The sequence below is a fragment of the Cavia porcellus genome, unplaced genomic scaffold, assembly GCF_034190915.1.
Source record: "Cavia porcellus strain 051 isolate PalLab524CR breed Dunkin Hartley unplaced genomic scaffold, mCavPor4.1 scaffold_14, whole genome shotgun sequence".
In the NCBI taxonomy this organism is placed as follows: domain Eukaryota; kingdom Metazoa; phylum Chordata; class Mammalia; order Rodentia; family Caviidae; genus Cavia; species Cavia porcellus.
Genome location: NW_026947497.1, coordinates 5,962,173 through 5,989,724, shown reverse-complemented (window position 1 = coordinate 5,989,724; position 27,552 = coordinate 5,962,173). Strand labels below are relative to the sequence as shown.

At 37.2% G+C, this 27,552-nt stretch overlaps 1 protein-coding gene across 5 annotated transcripts in view; it reads right to left on the bottom strand.

Annotated features, from left to right (window-relative positions):
• The window catches only part of Gstcd (glutathione S-transferase C-terminal domain containing), a 178,855-nt gene that overhangs the window by 148,226 nt on the left and 3,077 nt on the right, over positions 1-27,552 (bottom strand). For all 5 annotated transcript variants that reach the window (XM_063260593.1, XM_063260591.1, XM_063260592.1 and 2 more), the window contains exons 2-5: positions 20,022-20,459; positions 18,908-19,378; positions 11,227-11,478; positions 9,705-9,798 (exon numbers count right to left, since the gene is read on the bottom strand). In XM_063260593.1, coding sequence (XP_063116663.1) covers positions 9,705-9,798; positions 11,227-11,478; positions 18,908-19,378; positions 20,022-20,438 — 1,234 coding nt within the window. In that variant the 5' untranslated portion in view covers positions 20,439-20,459. The remainder of the gene's footprint in view (positions 1-9,704; positions 9,799-11,226; positions 11,479-18,907; positions 19,379-20,021; positions 20,460-27,552) is intronic.

The following is a 27,552-nucleotide window of genomic DNA, read 5'->3' as shown; positions in this document are numbered from 1 at the left end:
TCAAATGAAAATACGCAAAACTCATTAGCACAGGGTAAGGGTGAGTGGTTGTAATATTTATGGCTTTTATGCACAATTCCTACATCACTCTTCTGGAAGATGGTATATCATGTGGTTCCAAAGCAAAATAATGACCTCAGGCATAGCTACATGGGCTGTATTTCTATGACAGTGAAGTATTCAGTGGAAGCAAAAAGATTTTAACTGGAGCAACACCTAAAACTGTCATATTTCTGGCTCACTTTTTTCCATTTTGACTGAAACGGTTATCCTGAGCTAACACCAGTCTGTAATAGAGAAGCCACTCCTAGGAATGGCAGGACAGCAGAGGGGCCACACAGCACACAGCGCATGTGGTGACAAGAGGCCAGCTCTGCTCCAGGTTTTAGGGTGAACGACTAGGTCCATACCCTCTTTCTATACATTAAACAAAGATGTGTAAGATCAGAATACAGGATGACTCTAGATTTAAGAAAAGTAATCTTTAAACTCAAAGAGTATGCTAATTCATCTCCCAGTAGGAACTCATGCAGATATTTGATGTCAATAATAACAAACTATGTAACTGGATGGATGCATCCACTGCAAGAGGAAGCTTTCAGTTCAACAATGGAGAGCAAGGCCACAGCTCTTCATCATAATATGGTTAATATTAATTTAAGCCCTTCACTCCTTATTTTTATATAATTTATCTTGTGTAGAAGCTTTTGATTACAATGACTGCCTGAGAACTCTCACAACTCTCTTCTTAAGTCCACATCCTTAGTTCAAAGATGAAAACATAAACTATCCTGGAATTCAAGTTAGTAGCTATATTTTTTTACACAGATGTAGTAATTGCGATACTGAAACTACTATTCATAGAGTGTACAACTAAAACAATAAGCAAATACAATGAAAATGTTAGGAGCTATGACTTTTGCTACTGAAAAAGGTAGACACAAACATTAAATGTGGAAAAATTAGCAGGGTGTGGTGGCACACACCTGTAGTCCCAGCACTGAAGAGGCTGAGGCAGGAGGAATGCTGCAAATTGAAGGCCAGTCTGGGCTACATAATGAGTTCAAGGCCAACCTGAACTGTATAGCAAGACACTGTCTCAAAAATACAATACATTCATATATACATACATACATAAAAATAAATTTGGAAAATCTAGGAGGAATCTTGTGGCTTAGAATTAGAAGTATGAGCATAAACTAATGATTTTCGGTGTGTATAGATAATAGGCATAGACACATCAGCAGTACTCATGTGTGTGGTTGTATGTGATCGTGTCTATGAATATTTGTGTATACATCTACATCCTTGATATATACACACATACAAGTCTCTGCTGAGATGACACTGTAGTGAATTAAGTACAGATAAAACAAAACATGCAGCATCTAGAAAATCATTTTTCATTTCTTGGTAAATACAAAGTGTGGAAGCCTGATTTTATTTTATTTTACTCTTTTTGTGTTGGATCGAATGCAGGCACTCCCCTCCTCATCCTTTCTCCCGGAATTGTACTCCTCACCCTGGAAGTGTGATGATTTTCAATTTAGTAAACTAAAACCCTAACCTATTAAGAGTCTATTTGATAAGAGAGGAAGTACAAGCTAAAAATCTATTCTCAAGTACCATAAAAACAAATATTTAAAATGCCAGAAAATATTTCCAATTTTAAAACTAATGATTTCAACAATGACTCTTTTAAAATACAATTGCTAAGAGATCAAAATGTTTTTTAAGGACAAAATTAATTCACCAAAATAATCATATTCTGTTCTTTAAAAAAATCCCCTACCCACTTCTTTTTGCAGTGCTAGTGCTCAAGCCCAAGGTCTTCACCACGCAAACACGCTACCACTGAGGTACATAATTACCTCCCTAAATTATTTCTTTGATTAACAAAATAGATTCATGAGATATAGGTAACACGAAGTAGCAGTACAGGAGAGAAGAATGCAAAAAGGGGAGGTGCCTTAAAACAGAGGGGGTAAAAAATTGGGAGAGGAGTTAAAAATCAATGTAATAATCTGGATCATGGTGCTCTCATGACTGCCCTGAGGATGATTTCCTAATAAATAGGGACCAAGACTAACAGCAGGCAAAGAAGACAGGCTAGACCCAGGGCCTTGGCATATGAAGAGTTAGGGTGAGCATCATCATAAAAGCAAAAGGCTCAAAAATTATACTCCCTGGGAGCGAACAGCACAACCAGGCCAGGCCAGGTGCGGGCACACACAGGTCCAGGTGGGCCCAGTGGTACAGAGAAGTCCAGGGCAGCAGAAGAATAGGAACCAGTGCTGTGCTCCAGCATGGAGTGGGCAGAGCTGCCATTCTCTAGCAGAGGGCTCGGGGACAACTGCAGCAACAGAAGATCAGAGGCCAAGATCAGCCCCATCCCCAGCACAAACCCTCCTGCAAACGTGTCTGGAATGCACAGCACATTTCTGGGATCCAATTGGAATGCTATCATAGAACAGGGACCACCAATGGGATTTCACTATTTTTATTTTTGTCTGTCTGACTGGTTATCTTGTTTCTGTCATGGTTGGCTTTTGGTTTTTTTACATCTTTCTTTTTTTGTTATTGTTGGTTATTTTTTTTTCTTTCTTTCTTTTTTCACTTTTAGATTTCTTACCTTTTTCTGTTTTAGTCTACTCTTCTTCTTTTTTTTTCCTCAACTACTTTTTGAATTTATGATATTTTCATGTGAGTAAACACTGCCTCTTTTTCTGATTCACTTCAATACTCATTCACTTTTTCTTTCCTCCTTTGTTCTGCATTCTTCAGTTTCCCAAAACTTAAATGATCGTCCTTTGCCCTCAAGCCTTGCTTCTACTGTATTTGACCACATTTATCTCTCTGTCCTTGGCCCTGTCACTCTTAAGCCTCCCCTTCAGCCTAACAACAGCATAAAATCACTTCAGTAAGGGAAAAAATCATTGCATACAAGTTCCTGGTATATGTTGGATTTTGTTATATAAATATAGATTTTGCTACTATGGTTAAAGGTATCAGGTTAAGAGTTATCACAGTTTGTCAGTAACTAGGCTGTATTTGATACAATTGTTATTGCTAAATATACCACTTTAGCCAGGATGTTATATATATTATATTATATAAAACATACATATTATAATACATGTTATATACATTATAATCATTATGTATAATATATAATTATATATAATCAAATTATAATTTCTGCCTTGTATGATAGCACCTTGATTGTTTGGGATCACAATCATCACCATAGTCCAAGACCAAAGAATTGAGTGCTGAATCAAAGAGCAACTTTTTATCTTCAACAAACAGGGAAGATAGGTTTTAGAGATAAACATAAAGAACTATCTATATCTAAAAGACTTCCATGAAGAACACACATTTCCTAGGAAAGCCTCAATACTAGTGATAAAGCTATCTACCAGAAGAAATTGGCAAGCAGCACCAAAGGAAACAAACTAAAGAAACAGAAAACGACAAGACATAGAAGCAGAATGCAACTCCAGACTCCCAGCCCATCCAGGACAAGCTCAGAACATAGTGACATAGAGGAAACTGAAAATTAAGCACTGGAACATTCTGAAATGATAGCAGTAAAAGTGAAAAACAAATGGAAAAAGTTATAGAAAAAATAATCTCAGGTACAAAAAGAAATGATGATCAAAATAAAAGATATTAAGAGTAGACACTGATTGAAAAAAATAGAAGCCCTTAAGAAAATGATGGGAACCATAAATGCCCAACACAGGAAAGAAACGGAATGCACGAAAGAGATCAAAACTGAAATCCACCACATTGAAAGTACACACAACAGATTAAACAAACGTGAGGATAGAATATCAGATCTACAAGACAGGATTGCAGCAAACAATCATAAAAATATTTCTTAAGGGGCTGGGGATTTAGCTCAGCGGCATAAGCGCCTGCCTTGCAAGCAGGCAGTCATGAGTTCGATCCCCGGTACCAATAAAAAAAAAAAAAAAAAAAAAAAAAAAAAAAAAGGAAGAAAGTGCTTAAGGGGCTGGGGATTTAGCTCAGCGGCATAAGCGCCTGCCTTGCAAGCGTGTGGTCATGAGTTCGATCGGTGGTACTGGTAAAAATACAAAAAAAAAAAAAAAAAAAAAAAAAATTCTTAAAAATAAGAGACCATGAAAAGTCAATCGAACAGCTGTAAGAGGAAGCAAAGAACAACAATATAAGCTTTATTGGGGTCAATGATAGCACAAATACCATTAAAAAAAATTCTGTTCACAGAAATAAATGCCAGAAAACTTCTGAAACATGGATAAAGAATTCAACATACAAATAAACGAAGGTGTACAGAACTCTAAACAGCCAAGACCAAAATAAATCTATGCCAAGGATATAATAACCAAGATTCCAGAAATTCAGCACAAAAACAGGATATTTAAAAGCACTTAAAGAAACAAATCACATATAAAGGAAAGTCCATCAGAATCACAGTAGACTTCTCAAACCCTAAAAATCAAGGAAAGCCTGTAGTGAAGTACTTCAAATAAAAAAAACAAAACAACAAAACAACCCCTAACCTACACTGAAGTACCCTACAAAACTATCTATCAAAATTGATGGTGAAATAAGTTACTTTCATGACAAAGGGTACCTGAGGAAATTCATGACCACCAAATCATTTCTTCAGAATGTTCTGAAGGAGAAAGAGAATGAGAAAATGAAGACCCAAAACACCAACAGAAAGAAACCACCAGGTAGGAAAAGCAACTAAACAGAGAGAAAAGATAAGGAACCAACAATAAGAAAATAAGGAGAAAGGGCAATACATATCTATTATAACCATCAATATAAACAGTCTCAATTCACCAATCAAAAGAGACACACTGGCAGAATGGATAAGAAGCAAGATCCAACAATATGTTGTGTAAACACATTTGATTTAAAAAGAAATTCTTAGGCTGAAAGTCAAAGGGTAGAAAACAATACTCCATACCACAAGAACCCAGTCTTCAAGCCAAGACTGATCAAAAGAGACACAGATGGTCACTACATTCTTCTTAAGGGAATACTTCAAGAAGAGATAGCAATCATAAATATATATGCACTGAATACTGGTGTACCCAACTCCATAAAACAAATATTAATGGATATAAAAAGAAAACAAGCAGTAACACAATTATAATAGGGGACCTCAATATACCACTCTCACAACTAGATAGATAAAACAGACAAAATAATCAACAAAAAATTATAATTAAAACAAACCTATAACAAATGGACTTAATATATGTCTATAGTGTTTCATCCTACAACATCAGAATACACATTCTGCTTAGCTGCACATGGGATGTTCTTCAAAACACACCACGTGATAGATAGCCCAAAGAAGATGCTTAAGTAAGTGCAAGGAACTGAAATTATCCCGTGCATATTATGTGAATACACTGCAATGAAACTAGACTCAATAGCAAAAGAAATCACAAAAACTCCATAAACACATGGAAATTAAACAACACCCTCCTGAGCAACCAATGGGTCACAGAGGAAATTAAAGAAGAATGAAGAATATCTACAATTTAATGACAATGTTGACACAACATACTGGAACTATGGAATGAAATAAAAGCAGTTCTAGTAGGAAATTTATAATAGTGAATTCTCACATCAGAAAAACCAGAATGGGCTTAAATCAATAACCTAATGTTAAATCTCAAATTGCTAGAAAAGTAAAAGCAAGTCTAATCCAAAGTTTATACAAGACAGGAAATTATAAAGAATAGAGCAGAAATTGAAGCAACTGACACTAAGAAAACAATACAAAGAACGAATCAAACAGTGAGTTATTTGAAAGAATAAAATAAACCCCTACCCAACCTTATCAAAAGAGAGAAAAGAAAAGACTCAAATTTAAGCAACTGGGAATAAATAGGGTTAAATCACAAAGAATCCTGTGGAAATATAGAAGATAATCAATACCTACTTCAAGAACCTGTACTCTAATAAGATGGGTAACACAGAAGAAATGAACAGAATCCTGGACACATTCACATTACCAAAACTGAATCAAGAAGATGTAAAAATTCTGAAAAAACCTGGCATCAGACAGTGAAAAAGAAAATGTAAATAACAGCCCAACCAACAAAGAAAAGCCCAGGACCTGACAGATTCACTGTTGAGATCTACAAGAAATTTATCGAAGATATAATGTCACTAATTCTGAAACTCCTTCATGAACTTGAAAGGAAAGCAATACTTCCAAAATCACTTTTGGAAGCAAGTACTGCTGTGATAGCTAAACCAGAAAAGGACCTAACTGAAAAAGAAAACTACAGAATAATCTCCCTAATGAACACAGATGCAAAAATCCTTAATAAGTTACTGGTAAACAGAATGCAGCAAATCATCAAGAATATTATACACTATGGCCAAGTAGGATTCATCTGATAGATACAGGGATGGTTAACATATGCAAATCAACAAATGTAATACATCTTATTAACAGAACCAAACACAAAAATCACATTATCCTCTCAATAGATGTAAAAAAAGCACTTGACAATGTCCAATACCCCCATTCTTGATAAAAACCCTACAGAAAATTGGAACACATGGTCATGTCTTCCATATGATAAAATCCATCTATGACAAACCAACAGTCAAAAACTGAAAGCTTTCACTCCAAAATCAGGAACAAGATAAGGATCTTCACTATCACCATTCTTATTCACTATAGTTCTAGAAACATTAGCCAGAGCAATTAGACAAGAAAAAGAAATTAAAGGAATGAAGACAGAAAATGAAAAAGTTAAATTATCAGATGACATGATACTCTACATAACAGACCCCAAAAATTCCATCAAAGACCTTATAGATTTAATAACAAAATTCAGGGTATAGGTGGATACAAAATCAACACTCAAAAACTGGTAGCACTGGGGGCTGGAATATAGCTGAGAGGCACAAGCAACTGCCTGGCAAGCACAAATTCCTGATTTTGATTCCCAGCCCCCACCACCACCAAAAAAATCAACAGTATTTCTGTACACAAACAACAAACTCACTGAGAAAAAAATTAGGGAAACTACACCCTCCACAATAGCATCTTAAAAAAGAAAAAAGAAACACTCAAGAATCAATCTAACAAAGGCAGCAAAAGATCTATACATTAAAAAAGTACAATACTCTGAAAACAGAGCTCGAAGAGGGTATCACAAAATAGAAAGATTTCTCTTGCTTGTAGATAGGAAGAACCAACATAGTAAAATGGCCACACTCCCAAAATTGTTATACACATTTAATGCAAACCCAATCAAAATATCATAAGCATACCACACAGTACTAGAGAAAACATTCCTAAAGTTCATTCAGAAGAGACAATACAGCAAAAGCAATTCTCGGAAACAAAAGGCAAGTCAAGGGGCATTTAAAATTCCTGATTTGAAATTATACTGCAAGCTACTATGAAATTATACTAAAGATACTGTGATAAAACAGCATGATACTAGTAAAGAGTACACTTGATCAATGGAACAGATTAGAAGATGCTGAAACAACTCCAGATACACTTAACCATCTTATCTTTGACAAAAGAACCAAAAACATTCACTAGAAGAAAGACAGCCTCCGATAAATGATGCTGAAAAACTCACTTTCACAAGACAAAGACTAAAACTAGGCCCCTGTCTCTCATCATGCACTAAACTAAAATCAGAAAGGATCAAAGATACTAAAACAGAAACACTAAATCTATTGGAAGAGAGAAAAGGCAGAACTCTTGAAGACACTGGTATAGGCAAAGATTTCATGAACAAAAACCCCAGTTACACAGCAAATAATACAAAGAATCAACAACTGGAATTTTATTCTATTAAAAAACGTTTGTACAGCAAAAGAAAATGCCAACAGAATGCAAAGAAAATCCAGAGTGGAAAAAATTTTAGCCACTTGTTCTTTAGACAAGGACTTAGATCTAAAACACAAAAAAACTGAAAAAAATCGGACCCCCAAATTTAAAGACTCAGTCCAACAATTGGCATCTGAGATGAATACACACTTCTCAGAGAAGAAATATAAATGGCAAATAAATATATGAAAAAATGTTCACTATCACCAGTTAGTAGAGAGATACAAATTAAAACAATACTGAGATTGCATCTCACCCTGGAAAGAACAATTATCATCAAGAAATCAATGTTGGAAGGGCTGCAGGGAAAAAAGGAACAGTTCCTCCCTGCAGGTGGCACTACAGACTGGCGCAGCCACTGTGGAAAATCAGTAGAGATTCCTAAAAAACCAAGGATTAGAAGTCCATCTGACCCAGTATCTTCCCAGAAGAATTAAAAACATCATACTACAGCAATGTATGTGCACCTATGTTTAATAGCAGCACAGTTTGCAATAGCAAAATCTTGGAAACAACCCAACTAAGCATCAACTGAGGAATGACTAGAGAAGATATGGTTTTTTATATATATGGAGTACTTTGCTATGATGAAGGATAAATTTGAGACATTTCTAGGTAAAGGGATGCAACTTGTGACCATACTGTTTTTAGTGAATTACATCAGATTCACATGTGTAAACATCACACTGTTTCCCTGTGAGAAACGGTGAGTACCTAAGGTCCAAAATGTAGAATAGATATTATGAAACAGGAATAAATTGTTCAAAAGGAAAGAACTAGCATGGGGGAAAGAGGAAAGGAAGAAAGGGAAAAGGAAAAAAAAAGTTTTAAATAAACGGATAAAATGGAAACAAAGCTTTGCGAATAGGGAGGGGAAGCGGGTTGCAAGGAGGAAAGGGGATTGGAAAAAAGAGAAATCAAATGTTTCCGGTACACGTACAAACTTCCTATGACGACAATGAACTTTATGTATATCTAAAATGTACCAATATTCGTAACAAAAATTATATTCCCTCTAAGAAAACTCAGAAAAAGTCCTATCCAACAAAAATGGAAGATAATAAAAAATAATTTATCTATTTAAAGCTCAGCTTCAGATAGTAATCTTCAACAGATTTAAAGGTGAAAAACTATCGTAAAGTGGCCTTAAATTCTAATCCTTTGAGAGCCTGCTATAAATAAATACAAACACTTGCTGTAGGAATTTAGTGTCAACAAATTGAGGTAACCCAAAACTGAACTCACAGTCTAAAATTTCAAAATTCACTTGGAAATAAGAGACCAGAAAAAAGTTAACAGAAAAAACAAAGATTTTTAGACAGCTATGAATATCAATTATTTTCAGTAAGAATTATAAAATAGAGAAACAAAAACATGAACAAAAAAAAATTTTGCAAAACAAAAAAATTTCTAAGAATAAAGATATAAATATTTAATTAAATACCAAGCAATAAAAATATTTTTAAGCAATAATGTAACAGGAAAAATAGATTATGGACTATTAGATAACCACAAAAGCTTTGTTAATTTTTATTAAGTGTCAAAATGGCACTGTAGTTGTTTAAATATTTTAACTGTATGTGCTAAAATAAGAGATATTACCTAGGATTTGTTTTAAAATGTATAAGGAAAAAAAAAAAGCAAGTGGATGAAGTGAACGTAGGAAAATGTGGAAAATATTAAATTCGAGTGACATGAATATGTGAAATTTTTCGTAATACAAATGAAAATTCAATGGTTACTGTCATTAGAATATTAGGTACAATCAAATAAAGAATGAGAGAATTGGAAGACAGATCCAATTTTAAATAAAACTTAAAGAAAAACCCACCTTCCTTTGGGCTCACTGCAGCAGGAAGACTGTTCCAGTCAAGGGTCCACGTAGGGCAGGGGTGCGGAGAAAACATCACTTTAATGCCTTTCTCCTAGAAAAGAAAATAGTCTCTTTCCAAATTAATGAATTAATACAAATACTGTTTTGTTTAGAAGGTCTAGTAGGAATAACCTTTTGGTAAGGCCGGTGCCACAGCTAGGGATCTAAAATCCCTGGAAAGACACACACATCTCTGGCGTCACCGGCCCTCTTCTACCTCCTTTAGCCACACTGGCCTTGCTATTCCTCACTTCTACCACACAGCCTTTTAAGAAATACAACCATATTGACATACTATTTATATATCTTAAAATTTACTCTTTTAAAGCATGAGATTCAACAGGTTTTATAATATGCACAGTTATCCCCACTATATATTTCAGAACGTTTCATCATCCTCCAGAGAAGCCTGTATCCACTCAGGAGGAAAATCAAAGCCCCTCAGCAGTGCATCCACCTGACCAAGACACCAACTCTAGACATGCCCTGACTGCTGAAACCAGCCTTACGTGCACGCTACCAACAGGCTAAGAGCTCAGTAAAGGCATGTGGGTTTGGTACACTACTATAATCTCTGTGCATTTCTAAGCCAGTAAATTTTCTGTCATTATAGAAGTCAAACATTTCCTAGACTAAAGAGGAAAATATTTTTTCTGTGCAACTCAGATGAATATTCAATCATTTTATGAATTCTCCTTTAAGTAATTTTCAAATACTGTTTTTTTTTCTTGCCTTTTTGAGACAGGGTCTTGCTATGGCGGTTCAGGCTGGCCTTGGGCTCACTTTGTAGCCCAGGCTAGCCTCAAACTTACCACAGTCCACCTGCCTCAGCCTCCCGTATGCTGGGATTACAAGAGTGTGCCACCACACCTGGCTTAAGTAATCTTGATAAAAGCAAACGAGTTTTGTAGGTTGTTTCAAATTATAAGGAAAACAAAGCCTATTGGCAAAAATTTATAGCTTGAATGATGAGAAACAAATTATGTTTTATTATTCTTACTAATAGCAAATACATTAAGTTCATTAAAAATTGAAAGAATTTGAAAACCATACTGGAAAAGAAATTGAGATAGTCATCTTTGTATTTCTTTAACTTCAGATCATCATCTCAAGCCTAAAAAGACTGACACCAAAACTTTGCAATAGAAAAACATCAGATTAAAACAATACATTTGACCAGATATAGTACATTGATCCATGTCCTGAATTTAGAAATATTTTAAGAAAAATATTTTTTTAAAGTATATATTGTAATTTACTTGACTCCAAAGACGCATGGTATTAAAACTCTTCAACATACTATATTTTACTTCAGTGCAAAAGACTATCAGAGATACTAATTAGTAAAAGTGGTATAAAATAACTATGGATAAAATTTATAAAAAAAAGTTGCATTAAAACTGCTCACTGAGGTAGGATGTTGACACATACTGTCACATGGAAGTTTTCAAATAACATTACAATAAAATAATTTAAGTACCATTAACTTGGTCATGGTTGGTCTTGGTCCTCCAATAAATGAAGGATCATTCTGTTCTTCTCCACTTAGGGCTTCACTTAACTGTGGATCAGGCTTGTTTGGAGTGGTCAACAACTCTGGTAAATGGAGAAACTGGATCCCACACTTAGAAGCTGCTGTCTTTACTCTTGGCACTTCTTGAATCCTCTGGTACCAAGAGGCTAGCAACGGAAATTCTGTCAGCCTCTCAGAAAATTTCTTGCAGATAATGACCTAGGTAAAAAAAGGAATGAAATACATTATTACACAGTTTTGTTTGTTGAAAACAACTGTAATAGCTCCATAACATGAAACAGACACAATTTAAAGGTGGTTACGGAAGCTACACAACTGTGCAACTACCACAACATGGTTCTAAGTCACTATGCCACCCCAACAGTTCCATTGCGACCCTACGCAATCAATCTCTGTTCACATGGCAGTTGCAAGCAACCAATAATCTGTTTTCTGTATTTAAAATTTTACCTAAAAATTCTAAAATTTTTATAAATGGGATAAAATAAATGTGTCTGTCTTACTTAGCATCGTGTTTTTGAGACCCAATCATGAAAGTGTATTTACCAGTAGCTTCTTTTTATTATATGTGAAATTACTATGAAGATGTATTTTGCTTATCCATTTACCAGTGATGTACACGTGCATGGTTCTAGTTTTTAGCTGTAACAAATAATGCTGCTACACTGATTTATGTGCCTCTGTTCATGTGAAAGTGTTTCTCAGTTTCAGAAGTACATACTGCAGAGTCAAGTTGCTAGGCTGTATGGTAAATATATATATTTAACTTCCAAAGACACTGCCCAATGGGGGATACCTTGTTATATTCTCAGTGGTAATGCAAAGAGACCCCCATTTCTCCATACCTTCTCAATACTTGTTATTGTTATTTTTAGTTTAGCCATTCTTATGCATATGTAGTAGTATCTTGTTGTGGTTTTCATTACATTTCCCCATGACTACTGATGAACATTTTTTGATGTGTTTAGTTGCCCTCTGTATATCTTCTGTGGTGAGGTGCTTCATAATATAAAAACTAGATCAATAACAAGAAACAATCAAATTAAAAAGTAGACAAAAGATCTGAATAAACACACAGAAAGACATACAGAAGGCAACATAACATACGAAAAAAGGCTAATCATCAAAAGATCTGAATAAACATGCAGAAAGATATACAGATGGCAACACAACATATGAGAAAGGGCTAATCATTAAAATATCACTTGACTCCAAAGACACATGGTATTAAAACTCTTTAACATACTGTATTTTACTTAAATGCAAAAGACTATCAGAGATTCTGATTAGTAAAACGTATGAGAAAGGGCTAATCATCAAATATCATCAAATTAAAATGAGACCACTACACACTTATTAGAAAATGAAAATGCAAAATACTGACAATGCCAAATGACAGTGAAGGTATGGAACAGAGATTCTTTTATGCTGGTGCAAATGAAAAACAACATACTCATTTTTAAAGATAGTTTGGAACTTCCTTATGAATCTCAACATACTTTTATCATGCAATCCTATATTCATGCTCCAGAAAGTTTACAACTACTTTAATCATAATTGCCCAAGCTGGGAAGGAACCATGATTACACTCAGTAAGTGAGCTGTGGTACATCTGCACCATGGTAAAAATCAACACTCAATAGGAAAAGGAGAAAGACTGTAATTCCAATGAAAATCAATGTAAATAATGACACTTGTAAATGTATATAGTAAGGGCTACAAATGAAAACCAGTTTGGAAAACTGTACATCTTGCATTCATTTGTCAATCATCTGTCCTTGATGGATGTTGTGGATTGTGTCTAGATGTTCCCTCAAAGCATTATGCAGTCATAGTGTTTTTCAGAAACAGCTGAATCTAGAGTATGTGATGTGGGGACTAAGGGTGTGTGATTAAGAATGTCCACTGATTGATGCCCCAATTACCGTAGTACGGACAAAATTCAAGGGGTGGAAAGATGCTGCTGAGTCCCCTTGCTTGCTTGTTTTTGCTGTCTTCTGCCGCCAAGAACTATTTCTCCTCTGTGTGGCCCCTCTGTCATGCCACTTTGCTTGGACCCAGCTGATTATGGACTGAAACCTCTACCAACTGTGAGCTAAACAACCCCTTAACTTTGGGTGTCAGTATTTTGTCTCAGCAACAAGAGAAAAGACAGACAGTGGATAACTTTTTTTTTTCTTTTGAGACAGCGTCTCCCAGGTCACCAAGTTGCTTGGGCTGAGTGCACACTTGTGATCCTTCTGCTTCAGCCTCACTGGGAGCTGTACCCACCGCAGGCCTGACCCCCACACCCAGCGCAGTGGACGCTTCTCCACCACCTTCAAACATCTTTCCCCAAATCTGTAATTCTCGGCCAAGAGCACGTCTCACTGTTCCCAACCCCATTAGATTTTGATAGGTTCTCAACATGCAGAACACAGGGGACTAAACAGATAGCATTACATCAAAAACATATTTAATTTATACTTACCATGAAATTAGCTGCTGAACTTGTTCATGAAGAATTTAAAAAGCCGAAGTGCTGATTTCCTTAAAATTATGTCACGTTTTAAAATTATCGTAGTTTGAGGTCTATCACCTATAAATTAATATATTCTAAATAATCTCAATGAAAAATCTGCAGTTCACTGGAGAAATATGGAGCAGAGTTTGCATTCTCATTTTTTGTGTGAATTTTCTCTGAATCTATGAACAATATTCTATGTAAAATCTAAACAATATTAGCTTAAAATAATGTAAGAAACACCATTCAGAATCATTAAAGATCGACTAAAATGATACTGGTAAGATGAGAATATGTCACCAATGTAAAATAACAAAAGCCAAATCATAAACATTTAGAACTAAAAAGAGAACTACAGTAGCCGCTCTCCACCAATCCATGACTTTGTTTTCCAAGGTTTTGGTTACCCATCAACTCTGATCCAAAAATACTAAATGGAAAGTTCTATGAACAGTGCCTAAGTGTTAAACAGCGAACTGCTGAGCACCAAGATGTAACTTTGTCATCTCACTGCAATCACCCCATCCATCATATTCACGCAGTGTATGCCGCCAGCTTCCCGCACACTTGGTAGCCATCTGGTTACCTGGCACTGCAGGGCTTCAGGTCAAAGTGAGCCTCATCTAACTTGAGGCCGTCTCTACACACAACCAACAGTGATGGTGCTGGCAGTTCAGCATGCCAAACCCAGGCCGTAGGGGCTACTTTTAAGTGAAAAGTGCAAATTCTAGGCCTAATTAGAACAAAAAATGTGTATGCTGAGGCTGCTGAAATCCAAGGTAAGAATAAATTTTGTGAAACTGAGGGAAAAGAAAATTGGTGCTAGTTTTCCTGGCTCACCTTGTTTGGATATGGCAAGGAGGCCCAGTGCTTGGTCTAAATGCACAGGCATTGAACTGTGTCAGTGTGCACACTGAACACCTGTGCTTGTATGGTCTATGGCCTCAGCACCAACCCTCCACTGATAACAGAGAAAGCCACAGCCCTCCTCAGGGATGCTTGTTGTAAAGCAGCCCCTAAACCAGGCTTTCATTTATTCAACTAGAAGCCGCTAGTCCCGGTGAAAAATCACATCTTTTTGTTTTCTTTTGGTCAGATGCTTTCTCCCTAGCAATATAACCAAGCTAGTTTCTTTCAAAATTAGGTACTCTCTTCTTCAAGAGACATTGAATTTGTTTCCATAGAAACCACTTTAATGTCACAAACAGATTAAGACTCACATTGAGGAACAAAAAGATAAAAGGTCACATCACAGAAAATATCAACAAATACATCTAGAAACTGGCACTATAGCATGAACCATAAAGGACAGAAAATTCTCAACAAACTTCCTACACATATATATTTTTCTACATTTTTATTGGACGTTAAGGTTATGGCTTATAAGGCCAGAGGTTACCTAGTACCTACTGCCTTTGACTACTCTCAACACTTAAAACACAGCTTTGCAAATAATACTCTGTTCAGTGAGCGATCGAACAATCAAGGGTTTATTTGTATCTTTAGACAAACTTCTAAATTAGTATTTCTCAAATTGCTATTTATAGCCCACGAGGAGGTTATGAAGTCAATACCATGATCATTCATTCATTTTTGTGGTACTGGGGCTTAGATGAGAGGCTGGGCTAACACACTACACTGCTTTCATACTTTGTTTGCCACAGATTTTTTTTAAAAAAAAGGAATTTTCAGAGGTCCTATTGTGTACAGCAAAAAAAGAAAAAAGCAAAAGGAAAGAGAATAAAAGAAAAACTTGAGTTTCCTTCGGTGTAACAGATCACTCAGTTTGTCAGGCCACTCCACGATCACGCGGAAAGCTCAGGAGTAGCTGGACCACATTCATCTTACTAAAGGGGTCTTTATGGAAATGGTTAATGAAACCTGTGTCGAATAAAAATTGTTTGTAAAAAAAATGACTACCAAGCAACAAAAAAGGTCTAAGATGAAAACTGTTACAAATAGCAGAGTTGCTTAAAGACAAGAAAAGAGATTCTTAAAGCAATAGTTTAAAAATTATTTGTAGCAAGAGCATGAAATGAAAATTCGTGGCTTTGCAGTTAGCTGTAAACAAGAGGCAGAAAAACGTGTCTGAGTAAAAAGACAAGGGAAGACGTCACACTGTGTAGCGCTTCTCCTTTGTCTCCTCTGTCTCCCTTGCTGATTGCTGACTACATAATGTGTTGGGTGCCTGCTTTGTACCGTCTCCTCTTGCCTAATCTCATGCCAACAGTCACAGCTCACAAGGGTCTAGGTGAGCAGTGAGGATAGAAAAATAGCAACCCAGGCAGCAAACGGAAAAAAACACCGCCAGCTTTGTACACATTTTACTCACTGATTGGATTGAGGGGATTAAAAGTGAACGTACTTCAGGATTTAATGGATAGGAAAGCAGATGGAAAACAAAAAATTACCACAAAATAAGAGGCATCTATCATTTTGAAATATGCCAGCAAATAGATCCCCCTTCGTTCACCTTGGACATTGAAAGAGGTGTTTACTCAAGCGGTGAGGTATTTCTACTCAAAAATCAATGTCTAAAATAGGAATGATTTTATTTTATTTAGTAAAGATAAATTCAAGTATTAGAAGTCAAAATGCAGCAAAGCCTATGTACTCAGGCTACAAAAGAATTTCATAAAAATGGTATCTTCCTTTAAGTAAAATTTTTAATTAGTTCTACCAAAGTGTACTTGAGCAACGAAAGAATAACTGTACACAGTGTCCTGCTGCTGGAACACAACCACTTTGCCCTAGCAAAGCTCCTCACGGTCGCTTCTTCCACTTGCTTCACGTAGGACCTACGAGATGGTCCCAGCAAGTCAATTAAGGGAAAGACAATGAAGTGTTTGCTAATTTACTCCTTTTTAATCTATTCTTACAACATTCCATGGAAGATGCTATTCAAGGCTACTGCCATGAAGGAGTTTTGGGACATCAGGGATTAACTTTGCAAACCAAAACCCACTGAAAAACTTTGAACAGATTTATACACAACTCAGCCAACCAAACTGATACTGTTCTGTACCTTCAGTCTCACTGGACTTAGCAAAACTGGGTATTTTCCTTACTCCTCCTCATCTGTGCCCCTGAAAATCCAACCTTGGCTTAGCATAATGTTTGTGCTCTTTCACATCCAGTAGCTCGTTCCTGCGGCTGGCTACCTACCCTGACTCTGGGTTCAGTCTGGGCTTCTGATCCAAAGCCGGTACAACCATTATAACCACTCATTTGATCCTGATTCTGGTCATCTGGACTGGCACTCCATTCTCCTCAATGTGTGCTAACACAAGCACAAGGCCTGGCAACAGAGCCACTGTATGAAACACGATGGCTACATTACCAGAATGACTTAAAGGCGGGAAACAGAAGCAACATCAAAGCCTTGGCAAAGAAAGATAAATTCCTGAAACAAAATGTGGGGATCCAGGAAAAATACAAAGGAATAAAGGAAACTATTTTAAGCACTAATTTACATATAAAATGTCAAAAAGCATAGAAAACTCTAAGTATACAAGTTTCCCTTATTTTATGCAAATATTATTTATTTGTCTACTGGCTGCTCTCTTTCTCCACTAGAAATACTAACTCCATGAGTGCTGGAACCTTATCTGTCTTGTTCACTACTGCAATGCTAGTGTGTAAACACTGCCTGACATACGCCACAGGTTTTCAGTAAGATTGTCCAGAGAATGAATGGGAATGCCACTTTGATTCAGTTATCAATAAATTAAAGACAATAGTTACTCAGAGAAGTCATGAACACCAAGAACTTCACAGTGCAACAGTTGTCTGCTCCAGGGACTGAAGCTGGCGACAGAGCGCTAAGTCAGGGATCAGAGGGTCTGCAAATCACCTGACCACGAGAAAAACCGGTGCGTCCTCCCCACTTGGCATGGTCCTCAACTCCCTTTTCTCACATTGTTTAATCTTGAAATATTTTGCTAGTCTTGCTTTCAGTTTTGGAGAAAACAGAAGGTTCTTTACGCAATGGCAACTGACCTACATTGCTTAAGTCATTAGTGAAGTACAGGTCTCCCAATGTATAGATTTGCATCATTAAGTCTTTCCTCATCTATCAGTAGAGATGCCTGAAGTGGCGGTGGTCTGTAAAAAGAATGACACTTGGCATCTGATTCCTTGGGAGGCCTGCGGGTAAAATGCTTCAAAGCAAGAAAAATGCAGCACTTGGAAGCCAACTCAAAGGCCACAGCAAGCCAGCTTCCTGTGTATGCGCTGATACTGTTTACACTGTATTCTGTTTTTCTGCACACAGGACAAAAATATATGAAGAGATAAATATAGACAGCTCTCCCTCACAGGAAAGAAACTTTCCATCTATATTCTCCCATATTAGAGAATAGCTTTTAATCAAATGGACAACTGGGGCACACACAAGATAAAGATAGACCCCATCTGATTGGTATATCTACCATCATAGAATTACTACTATAGGTGACCATAAAATATAGCTGGCAAGATTTTTTTAGTTAAGAGTCTTTTTCTTTAATTCTAGGCCCTCCTAAGAATGTAATCTCAAAAGCAATTGAAATAACAACAAAAATTGCTAACATTTTAGCCACCTGAAATTAAAAGTTATACTATTTCTTCTGTTCCTTACAGTGATCACATTAGAGTCAGCTTTCCATCACTATGACAAAATACTTGAGAAAATCAACGTAATAAAGAAAATGATTTATTGTGGCTCACAGTTTCAAGGTTTCAGATCATGCACCTGGCCCTGCGTAGGCCTGTGGCAGTGCATAACACCATGGCAGGAACATGGGGTGGAGGAAACCTGTTCACCTGATGGAGACAGGAAGGGTTTCCTTCACAGGCAGGACCCAGTGACCTGACTTCCCTCCCCTAGGGCCTGCTTTTGGAAGTTCCTCCACTTCCCAACTGCAACATAGGCTGAGGCCCAAGCCTCCAACACAGGAATCTTTGGGGACTATTCAAGATCCAAACTAGAGCAGAGAGACAGCATTATCTCTGCTTTGCAGAAAAAAAAAAATGAAGACAATTTGCCCAGATGCACAAAAGTAAGAAGTAGAACTGGACATCAGATCTAAGTAATTTCACTGACCCAAACACATGGTAGCATACACACGCCAAGTAAAACCTTACCAGAAAGTGGTGGATACAGGGCAGGAGCACGATGTCTGCCAAGGTGAAGAAAAGCCCTTCTGCAAACACATGCTCCAGGGGAGGAAGGTCCGAGGCTCTGGCCCTCCGGATGTGGGAAGGCTCCTTGCTGGTGGCGGCTGGCCCTTCTTGCACTGTGAGCTTCGAGAATGCCACCTTCAGTTCCAGGCTCTGGGATGCGGGGTCTGGCTCTTCCGAGGCTTCCTGAGGACGGACTTGGCTCTTCGCATGTCCCTTAGCCCCTTGGGCAGGCTCGACGCTGGCCGCCTTCTGCTGCTTCAGCTTCTGCCTGCGGAGCTTGTCGTCGTTGTGTACTCTCACAGGCTCACTCAGCTTCTTCTCCAGCTGCAGAATCTCCACAGGGATGGCGGCAGGCTGCTCTGAAGACGCTCTGAGGAAATTCTCAATAGCCAGAGGGATGGTAAGCTCACACAGCCTGGTCCACTGGCTGACCTGCGGGACAAAACCAGTAAGGAGGACTTGTTACCGCAAAGTGGCCTAAAGGAAAAGAACGGTCTTACTGGGAACTGCAACAGGTTTGGAGAATTTGGAGCTGGAGCTAAACCATCTGTGGGATAGACTTTTACGCTGTATACCAAGAAACACGTCCCAGTGCTTTAGAAGTGAAATTGGTAAGCAATGGAAGTTCCCCCTTTGGTGTCCTCTTGCTGAATTTATTATTACTTCACAAAGTCTTTAAAATCATTTCTACCTCCCCGGCAAAAAATAAAGTAGGGCTTCCAAAGCATTGCTATTTGAGCTCCTGTTTATATGTAAAACTAAAAATTCTCAGTGTAAATAAAGGATAAAAAGGAAGTCATCTTCTAAGAATAATGTCTCCATATTTCATAAATTAAATCTTAAATTCTTATTTCTCGGTATTATACTGAAATACTGACACATTTGAAGGACGACCTCAATTATTTCATTGGTCACTATGACTGACATTCCCAGCAGGAAGTTAAAATAAATGCTAAAAGGAATTACTATTAAGAAGTTAAAATAATTGTTCTAGGAAATTAAAATAATTGCTCATGGGAATTACCATTACTTTGTAGCTTTAAGTGACAGCGGAGAAAGACAAGTCTATACTTACTTCAGCACAGGCTTTCAAACAAGTCTTTTTGAAGCCCAAAAGTTCCAAAATTTCCTTTTTGGAGGGGTCTGTTTCATACGATTTCTGGATTATGTGTCTCAGTACAACAGCAAGTCCTGCTCTACAGAAATTGTCCGGTTGTTCCATTACCGCTGGTAAACAGCAACTCTGGACTATTGGTGGAAGCTCTTGCCTTGAAATAAGTTGGATTTCAATGTCCTGGGACAGCACATCTCTTAGTGAACTATCTGTACCTTCCTTGGTGAGGACCAAGCAAACTTCAAAGATTCTGCAGTCGCAGTATGATAACAAAAATAAAGTCACGGAGGTATGAAGAGGAAGAATGCATCCTTCTGTTTGGTGAGAAAAGTCAAGGTACAGATATTCTTTTGTAAGACTTTTCTTAAGGCCTTTCATTTTCTTCTTTCGCTGAGTCACCTAAAGCATAAAATGATGAGGTTACAGGCCTTACAATATAACAATTTTGACAATAAAAAGACGAGCATTTTAGAAGCCTAGTCTAGAAATCAGTAAGGATTTGTAATTGATAATGATGTTAACCGAATCTGTTCATCAACAGTGAAAGGGCTGCCCAAAGAAAAATTTCCTCCACCTTGTGCAGTTAAGTAGCTTTAGGGGTGGTTTTTTTGGTTTTGTTTTTTATTTTGGTACTGGGATCAAACTCAGGACCTCCTGCTTGCCAGGCAGGCGCTTGTGCTGCTGAGTTAAGTACCTGGCCCCAGGGGAGCTGCATACTCAGTGACTTGAACATGAGTACATCTTGCTGCTTGCTTGCAGACTGCGCTCTTCATCACCCTTGCTGGTCGTATCCCCATAATCAGTGCATTAACAGCATTTTGGCTCCTGTCCTTAGTATATATTCAGAACCTGAGTATCTCACACCATTTCCATTGCATTCACTGTGACCCAGGCCACAGCCAGCTCTTCCATAGGACAGCAACTTCCCCCAGACTCTGCCTGCACTTCCTCATTTAGTCTGTTCTTAACGTGGCAGTCAACATGATTCTATTAAAAATGAAGAAATGCCACTGTTCAGCTTGAGGCAATTCCTTCCATCCTACTCTTAGAGAATCCAAAGCTTCTGCTATGGCATATAAAGATCTCTCCTTGTGTTCATCTCCTGAGTTCACCTCATTAACTCTCCTGTTGTCCCTGCTCACCTCTTCCTACACACACACAAAGTAGACAGCTAATCACCAGAAACTCTAGGTACAGCCCCACTTCCAGGTTCCCACTTAGTCTTTCGATACCCTGAAACACTCCCCACATCCATTTCTCTACCCAAAGGCAAGTCCTTACTGTGACCGTCCCTGTGATACACTTTCATACAGCAAACTCCAAGCCCATCCTCCCTGAAAAAGCAGACTCTTTCCATGCCCTTCTAGGCTTCATTTTTCTCCACAGCACTTATGAATACTGTAACATACTATTTATTTTACTGTCTCCCCCAATCAGAATATTCCATCAGAGTGGGTGTTTTTTTATTCACTGCTGTGCCTGAAACAGGCCTGCTTTACCTATTTTTATATAACAAAGAACCATTTGTTAAACGAATGCATGGAGGAGCCCACACATTGATTACTTTAAAGATGCACACACAGTGTTGAGGTCAAATTATTCCTTTAAGGTTTTCGTCAATTATTATGATGTTTTTACATTTGAGTCAAACATTTCCTGGGTCCACATTCCAATCCATAAATCCTAACTTCAAAAATGACACTAGATGGCACTCTTTAAAAGCATTCACAGGGAGGTACACGACAGGAAGGCAGCAGGTAAGATGGGAAAAAAAATTTTTAAAGCCTTTAAAAAGTACCCATGTAATTTTGTCTTTGATGTACATTTGAAATGTTAATAAATCTGTGAGGTCTAGGGAAGCTTCAAAATACTAAATTGTATGTTAAATTGTAATTCTTTTAGGTTTTATTGTTTCATTCAAAAGCAAGAGTCATCACTTTTTAAGCTTATTGGTTTCCAATTGTTTTTTATTAAAGAGCTTATAATCCATTACCAAAAAAATACAGTTTGCGCCTGGCATGGGCTACAGAGTAAGTTCAAGGCCAATTTGAGCTACGTAGTGAGATCCTGTGTCAAAAATACCAAGAAACAAAAAATAATACAGTTAGTAAACCACCATCTTCAAAAACTTCTTGATAACACAAATAATCCAGTTAATTTTTTATTAAAATATAGCAGATTTATACAATGGTGACTTTTTAAAAAGACTGAGGAAAATTTATTTTATATAACTGAAAAACAATGACCCATTAACTCACAGAAGCCATTTTCCTCTGAGCTTAATTAACTTTTTGGTTTTGGCACCCAGAGTTGGAATTTATTTATGAAAGTTCACAGGAGAAAAGAACTAACCACTTTCTAGGAACTGCTAGTTGCTTTTCAGATTTCCCTAGAAATCCTTCGCTAATTAATTTGCCAGTCTGACTCACTCTCCTGACACTGAGATAAAACGAAGAAAATTCCTAAGTGTTTCCAAAAGGCAAATTTGAAAAAGACATGATCAATTATTTGCCTAACAGTTTAGGAAACAGTAACTAAGAGACTAGTCCTGCTAATGCCTTTCAAAACACATCAAACAATACTTCTATTTTATAGCACTTAAGATAGATGAGAAACATGTACAATTGCCACTTTCCAAGGCACCTAAGAATGTAAAAGCTAGCTTTTAAACATTCTCTACAAATCCTCTCAGTGTGAGCACTTTAGATTAAATGTCAGCAAAATGGTATAGCAGGGTCTGCCCATGTGAAATCTAAAAATTAGTGGCATGCCTAATAAAAATGTAAAGTACCGTTGGTTTTTTTGTTTTGGTTTGGTTTTTTGTACCAAGGATTGAACTCATGAACACGCACTTGCCAGGCAGACAGATAGATGCTTGTGCTGCTGAGTTAAATCCCCAGCCCAGTACTGTTGATTTTTAACATGTATTTTTCAGTGTAGATGTTTTTTTTCTTGCAGATTGCAAGTGTTACCCAGTGATCTTGGAATTAAAAAAAAAAAAAATTTCTCTCCAGGCAATTTGTCTCTGAAATGTATTAACACGCATTGAATATTTACAATGCTGTACACATTTGATATCTTTGAGAGGAGAACGTAATTTTTGCTGGAAGCCTAAAAATACCGTAGACATTTCTCTTCCCTTTTTTCCTTCTGTTAGTACCCTGAGAAGCCTTTGGTTCACTCACTGTACACTGCGAGTGTTAGAAGGCAGGAACTAGAGAATCGACTTCTGGGCCTCCGAGTCCCGGGTCACAGCCCCTGCTGCTCTCTCTGTACCACATCCTTGCCAAGCATAGTGGTGGTGCTGGTTGCTTTTCCTCAGTCCTGCCAGATGCTAGCTACAGTCACTGCCAGGAGGAGAAAAGCCCCAGACAACCGCCAGCTTCAGGACCTGAACAGAGTTGATCAAGAGTGAGTCTCTTCCCTGGACAGGCCAACTGGAATTAAGCAGGTCAAGGGAAAATACTGGAGCTCCATTGGCTTCATTCCTTGGGAACCCTCAGATATGTTTAACTGTTGCATTAATCACCATTTAACATTGAGGCATTTAAACTTTTTGTGCTCTAATTATAATTAATGATCTTGGCTTGGCTAAATTAAAACATTTCATATATGAAAAAGAAAATGAGTGTAAATTGTGCAAAACCTATCACTGTAGGTGTAAAAGCCACACTCCATGCATGTACCTGAACACACAAAAAGATACAGAACAGCAAACATAAAAGAATAACCACATGTGGTTTTGTTTTTTTGTTTTTGAGACTAAGTCTCATTATATAGCCAGAGGCTGGCCTCAAACTCGCAGTGTCCCTCCTGCCTCAGCCTCCCCAGTACAGGACTACAGGATGCAGCAACGTGTCCACCTAAACATATTTCTGTCTGCTGCTAAACGTAACTCTCATCTGGCTTTTTCTTCACAGTACTGAACATCTGACAGTTTATCTTCAATGCTTAGTAGTACTGTTTTTAGTTTGTGGTATGGTTACCCAATAAATCTACAAATAAACCTCAATAATCACTTTCTTCAGAATAGCACTATCAAGGAGCTTAGTCTTCCTAGAAGCTTCATTCTGCCATTCTTTTTCTTGCAAATTAATCAAGAGTGAGTCTCTTCTTTAAAGGCCAACTAATTGTAAATATAAATGAAATAAGATCATTCTGTGAGCTGACTCAGAAAAACTTTATCTGGAATCCACCCAAATTTGTGAATAAAGAAAACATACAAATTCTTATGTGAATTAAACAATAATGCTGATACAACATACCAGAACTTATGGTACACAGTGAAAGTGGTCCAACAAGGGAAATTCATAGCAGTGAACACCAATATCAGGAAAACAGAGTAAGCTCAAATTAATTTAATGTTGAACCTCAAGCTTCTAGAAAAAGAAGAGCTAGCCAAGCCTAAAGATCGTACAAGGGAGGAAATAATTGTTAAGATCAGAGCAGAAATTAATGCAATGGAGACTAAAGAAAACAATACAAGGAATTGGTGAATCAAAGAGTTGTTTTTCTGAAAGATTAAATAAAATCAACAAACTCTTAGAATGGAAAGGGTGAAATCACAACAGATTCTTCAGGAGATCATCTATACTTACTTTAGAACTTGTATTCTACAAAGATAGAAATTGCAGAAGACATGGACAGATTACTAGATACATATGAACTACCAACACTGAATCAAGAAGATATAAAAATTGTAAATAAACTAGTATCAGTTGATGAAAATGAACATATAAGTAAAAGCCTAAAAACAAAGAAAAACGAGGTTCTGATGGATTCATTGCTGAATTCTATAAGAAGTTTAGAAGACCTAATACCACTACTTCTTAAACTCTTTAACGACATTGGAAGGGAAGCAATACTCCCAAATTCATTCCTGGAATCAAGCATTACCCTGATACCAAAACCAGAGAAGGATCCAACAAAGAAAGAAAACTACAGGCCAATCTCATTATTAACATAGAGATAAAAATTCTCCGTAAGACACTGGCAAACAGACTGCAGCAAATCATCAAGAAGATTATATATACACCATGAGCAAGTAGGGACCATCCTAGGGATGCAGGGATGGTTTAATATATGCAAATCAATAAATGTAATACATCATATTAACAGAGCCAAGAACAAAAACCATATGATCATCTCAACAGATGCAGAAAACATGTCTGACAAAGCCCAATATGCATTCATTATAACAATTCTACAGAAAGTTGGGATAGTCTTTACCTCAATCTGATAAAAGACATCTATTATAGCTGGAGATTTAGCTCAGTGGCATAAGTGCCCGCCTGGCAAGCACTAGGTCTCAAGTTCAATCCCTAATATTAAAAAAAAAAAAAAAGCGCCACCTATTTGACAAACCAATAACCAACATCATACTAAATGGTCAAAAACTGAAAGCTTTCACTCTAAAATTAGGAACAAGACATGAATGTCCACTGTCATCATTTTTATTCAGTATAGTTCTGAAAACACTAGCCAGAGCAAGTATACCAGTAATAAAAGGAGTATGAATAGGAAAGTGCAAAGTTAAATTATCATTTGTGATGACATGATACTTTATATAGAAGACCCCAAAGAGTCCACAAAAATACTTCTAGATTTAATAACCAAATTCAGTAGCATAGCTGGATACAAAGTCGACATTCAAAAAACAACAGCACTCCTGTACATGAATAAATTTACTGAGAGAGATATTTGGGAAACAACACCTTTCACAATAGCATCCAAAAAAACAAAATACTAACAATCTAACAAAGGAACTAAAACACCTCTATACTGAAAACTACAGTACCCTGAAAAAAGAGATTGAAGAAGGTATCAGAAAATGGAAAGACATCCCTTGCTCTTGGGTAGGAAAAACCAATGTAATGAAAATGGTCATATTTCCAAAACTGCTATAGATTTAAAGCAATGCTGATCAAAATTCCAACAGCATATGTCACAGAATTAGAGAAAACAATCTAAAAATTCATCTGGAACCAGAAGAGACCTAGAATATAAAAGATACTCTGGGCAACAAAGGCAAGACAGAGGGCATCACAATCCTTGACTTGAAATTACACTGCAAAGCCACTGTGATAAAAACAGGATGGCACGGTGGCGGCAGGGGGGGGCACACACCCAAGGATCAATGGAACAGATTAGAAGACACAGAAACAACTCCAGACGTACTTAGCCATAAAGGTGCCAAACACCTTCACTGGAAGACAGCCTCTAATAGGTCGTGCTAGAAAAACTGGCCCTATACATGTTGAAGATTAAAATTGGACCCATACATTTCACCGTGCACTAAACTAAAATTGAAATGGATCAAGATCCTAATATTAAAAAGGAAACACCAACTCTGCTAGAAGAGAGAATACATAGAGCTCTTGAAGATATTGGTGTAGGCAAAGACTTTATGAACAAAACCCCAATCACACAGGAAGTATTACAAAGAATCAACAACAGGGTTTCATCTTATTAAACAACTTTTGCACAGTAAATGAAAGCATCAACAGAATGAAGAAATAACTCATAGTGTGGGGAAAATATTTTATCACCTGTTCCTTAAAAGGACTATTGCTAAGAATATATTAAGATAAAGCAGGGTGTGGTGATACATTTCTGTAATCCCAGCACTTAGGAGGCTGAGGCAGGAGAATCATTTGCAAGTTTGAGATCCGTCTGGGTTACAAAGTGAGCCCCAGGCCAACCTGAACTGCATTAGTGAGACCCTATCTCAAAAAGACCAAATATATACAGAAAAAACTTCAGAAAAATCAGATCCCCACAAACTCAAAGACCCAATCCAAAAATGGACAGCTGAAATAGACACTTCTCAGGGAAGTGGAAATGGCAAATGAATATATGAAAAACATGTACATCATTGGTCATATGAGAAATGCAAATTAAATGCTGAGAATACACCTCACTCCACAAAGAATGGCTATCAGGAGGAAATCAACCAAGCAAATGCTGGATCAGCTGTGGGGAAAAAGGAATTCTTCCCCACTGGGAACAACCATTGTGGAAATCAGAGTGGAGAAGCCTCAAAACACTAGGACGAGAGGTCCCATTTGACTTAGCTATTTCTCTTCTTGATAGCTTCCTGAAAAAATTAAAACTATCATACCACAGCACTATACGTGCAACCATGTTTATAGCAGCACAGTTCGTAAAAGCTCAGTCTTGGAAACAGCCCAAATTCCCATCAACTGATGAATGTCTAAAGCAAATGTGTTTTTTTTTTTATACAATGGAGTACTATTTGTCATAAGGAATGATAAGCTTGAGATGTTTATAGCTAAATGGATGCATCTTGAGACCATACTCTAAAGTGAAATAAATCAGAAACACATGTAAATGCCACATTGGTTTTCTGATGTGAGATACCAAAAGTGTAAATACGGGCCAAAATGTATAACAGATTCAGTGAAATGGGGAGAAAATGTTCAAACGGGAAGGGGATCTAGACAAGGAGTATGAGGAAGGGAGGAAGGGAAAA